The sequence below is a fragment of the Propithecus coquereli genome, unplaced genomic scaffold (genome assembly GCF_000956105.1).
Source record: "Propithecus coquereli isolate 6110/MARCELLA unplaced genomic scaffold, Pcoq_1.0 Scaffold11097, whole genome shotgun sequence".
Lineage (NCBI taxonomy): Eukaryota > Metazoa > Chordata > Mammalia > Primates > Indriidae > Propithecus > Propithecus coquereli.
The window spans coordinates 2,133-4,239 of NW_012135078.1; the positions used below are offsets into that span (position 1 = coordinate 2,133).

Sequence of the window (2,107 nt, forward strand, 5' to 3'; positions counted from 1 at the left end):
AGGGTGGCTGCTGGACGGACGCCTGGAGAGGCTGCTGGAGCCAGTGCAGGAGCCAGGAGCGGGGCCAGGGCAGACTCGAGAGTGAAAGAGAAGGGGAGGGATGGAGGAGGAAGCTCCAGGAACCAAATGCCTGGGGCTCCTGGCCAGGGCCCTCCTGCCACCGCCCCTCCCCTGCATTGCCTGCCCCTCCACCCAGACCCTCTCTTCCCTCCTCCTCCTCCTCTCCAGGTCCTTCTCAATTCTGTTTACCATGCAGAAAAGTGCTTCCTATCTTGGTTCCGCGACATGCTGTCCCCTGACCAGGACTACCAGGTCACCTGGTACGCATCCTGGAGTCCCTGTGCCAACTGTGCAGATCTGGTGGCTGACTTTCTGGCCAGGCACACGAACGTGAGACTGACCGTATTCGCTGCCCGCCTCTATTATGGCTGGGCCGCATGTTACCGGCAGGGGCTTCGCAGGATGAAGCAGGAAGGGGCCCAGGTGTGCATCATGTATAATGAAGGTGAGAAGTGGGGTCAGGGGTGCGGTTGCCGGTGGGACTCCATGGCAAACTCATGGGTCTGGGAGCCAGCACAGGTGAGGGTCGCAGAGAAGCCTGGCTAGGCCTGAGCCAGCCGGACCCCCATTGGAAGTCCTGGGAGGAGATGGTCTGATCAGGCAGGGGAGAGAGGCCTGCCGGGCCCTGACTGCTTTCTCCCTCTTTGATCTCAGAATTTGAACACTGTTGGGACAACTTCGTGTATAACCACGGGGAGCCTTGGGTACTGTGTTGGGACAGACTGGATGAAAATTATCAGTTCCTGGTCACCAAACTGGAAGAGATCCTCAGGTGAGAGGCTTCCCCCAGACAAGCTGCCTGTCTCCCTGGCCTCTGCGCTTCCCCTCCGGCCTTCCCTCGGTCCCTGCTCAAATCCACTGCAGCCCGGCCTCCTGTCCTCCTCCTGTCCTCAGGCTGGGCGCCCCTCGGTGCTGCCCCCACCCCAAGGCCTCTTCCCTGCTCTCCTGGGCCCTTCCTGTCACTGGCTGTTTCTGCCTCTGGAGCGACCTCCGTCCCCCCCAGCCCGGGAGCCCCTGACCTGGCTCCGTCCAACAGGCCACACCCACCGGGCTCGTCATTAGCTGCACGTGGATGGCTGGGGGTATATATGAGGGTCAACCTGAGAAGCTTCCTTCAGGGAAGGCGTGATTTATCAGACAATGAGCATCCTCCATGAACATGACCTTTTCAGGCTACGGCTCCATAGGAGAGGCCACAGACCAGGTGCTGACATGCCAGGCACTGGTTTGCTCACACTTCTGGAGGCCGCAAGTCCACGATCATGGGGTCAGCAGGGTCTTGTCCTCGGAGTCCTCTCTCTTCCTGGCTCAGAGACGGTCACTTCGGACTGTGTTCTCAATGGTCTTTCCTCTGTGCCCCGGCACCTCTGGAGTCTCTGGGTGCCTCAGAACGTCCCCTTCTTACGAATACCCCAGTCACACGGGCCTAGGGCCCATGCTGCAGCCCGGATTTCATCCATTCCGCTCCTTAGTGGACCTGTCTTCAAATACACCACAGTCTCGAGTGCTGGGGCTCAGGGCTTCGACAGCCCAGCGTTGGGTGGGACACAGCTCAGCGTGTGGCAGTGACCGAGGGCCTGTGCGGTGGAGCCTGCCTGGGGAGTGCAGGGGCCCCTGCTCCCTGTGTCCGTCTCCCAGCTGGCTCCTGACCTGGGCCTCACAGCCCCCCATCCGGACCATACGCCCCCTCTGCACCCCCATCGCTCCCCCATCGCCCCAGCCCTCCCCTCCCTGTCCCTCTCTCAAAGCCCCGAGCTGGATCTGGGCGAGGACGAGCCTAGGGCTGGGGCGGAGAATGCGCAGAAAAGACACTCAGTGGGTCAGTTCACGTTTCAGTAAGACTTGGGATAAAAAGTAGCTTTGGGGGACACGGGGAGCCCGGAGATCCTCAGAGCCTTTCCAGAAAGCAGAAGAGAGAGGAGGAGGGCAGCCGGGAATCAGAGAGGCCAGGCAACGGCAGCTCGGGCCCTCAGGGGAGTGTGGAAGTGAGCACCTGGGGCGAGGACGACAGGGGCCAACTCCAGCTGAGGGAGTGTGCGCGGCTGTG

At 61.5% G+C, this 2,107-nt stretch overlaps 1 protein-coding gene across 1 annotated transcript; it reads left to right on the forward strand.

Annotated features, from left to right (window-relative positions):
- Window positions 1–213: 213 nt before the first annotated feature.
- On the forward strand, window positions 214–836 carry LOC105814886 (DNA dC->dU-editing enzyme APOBEC-3C-like; the record flags this gene model as incomplete). The annotated part of the gene is made up of 2 exons (XM_012650012.1): window positions 214–505; window positions 715–836. Coding segments are annotated over 2 exons (414 nt in total), but the record flags the coding sequence as incomplete, so codon positions are not given.
- Between the last annotated feature and the right edge of the window lie 1,271 nt (window positions 837–2,107).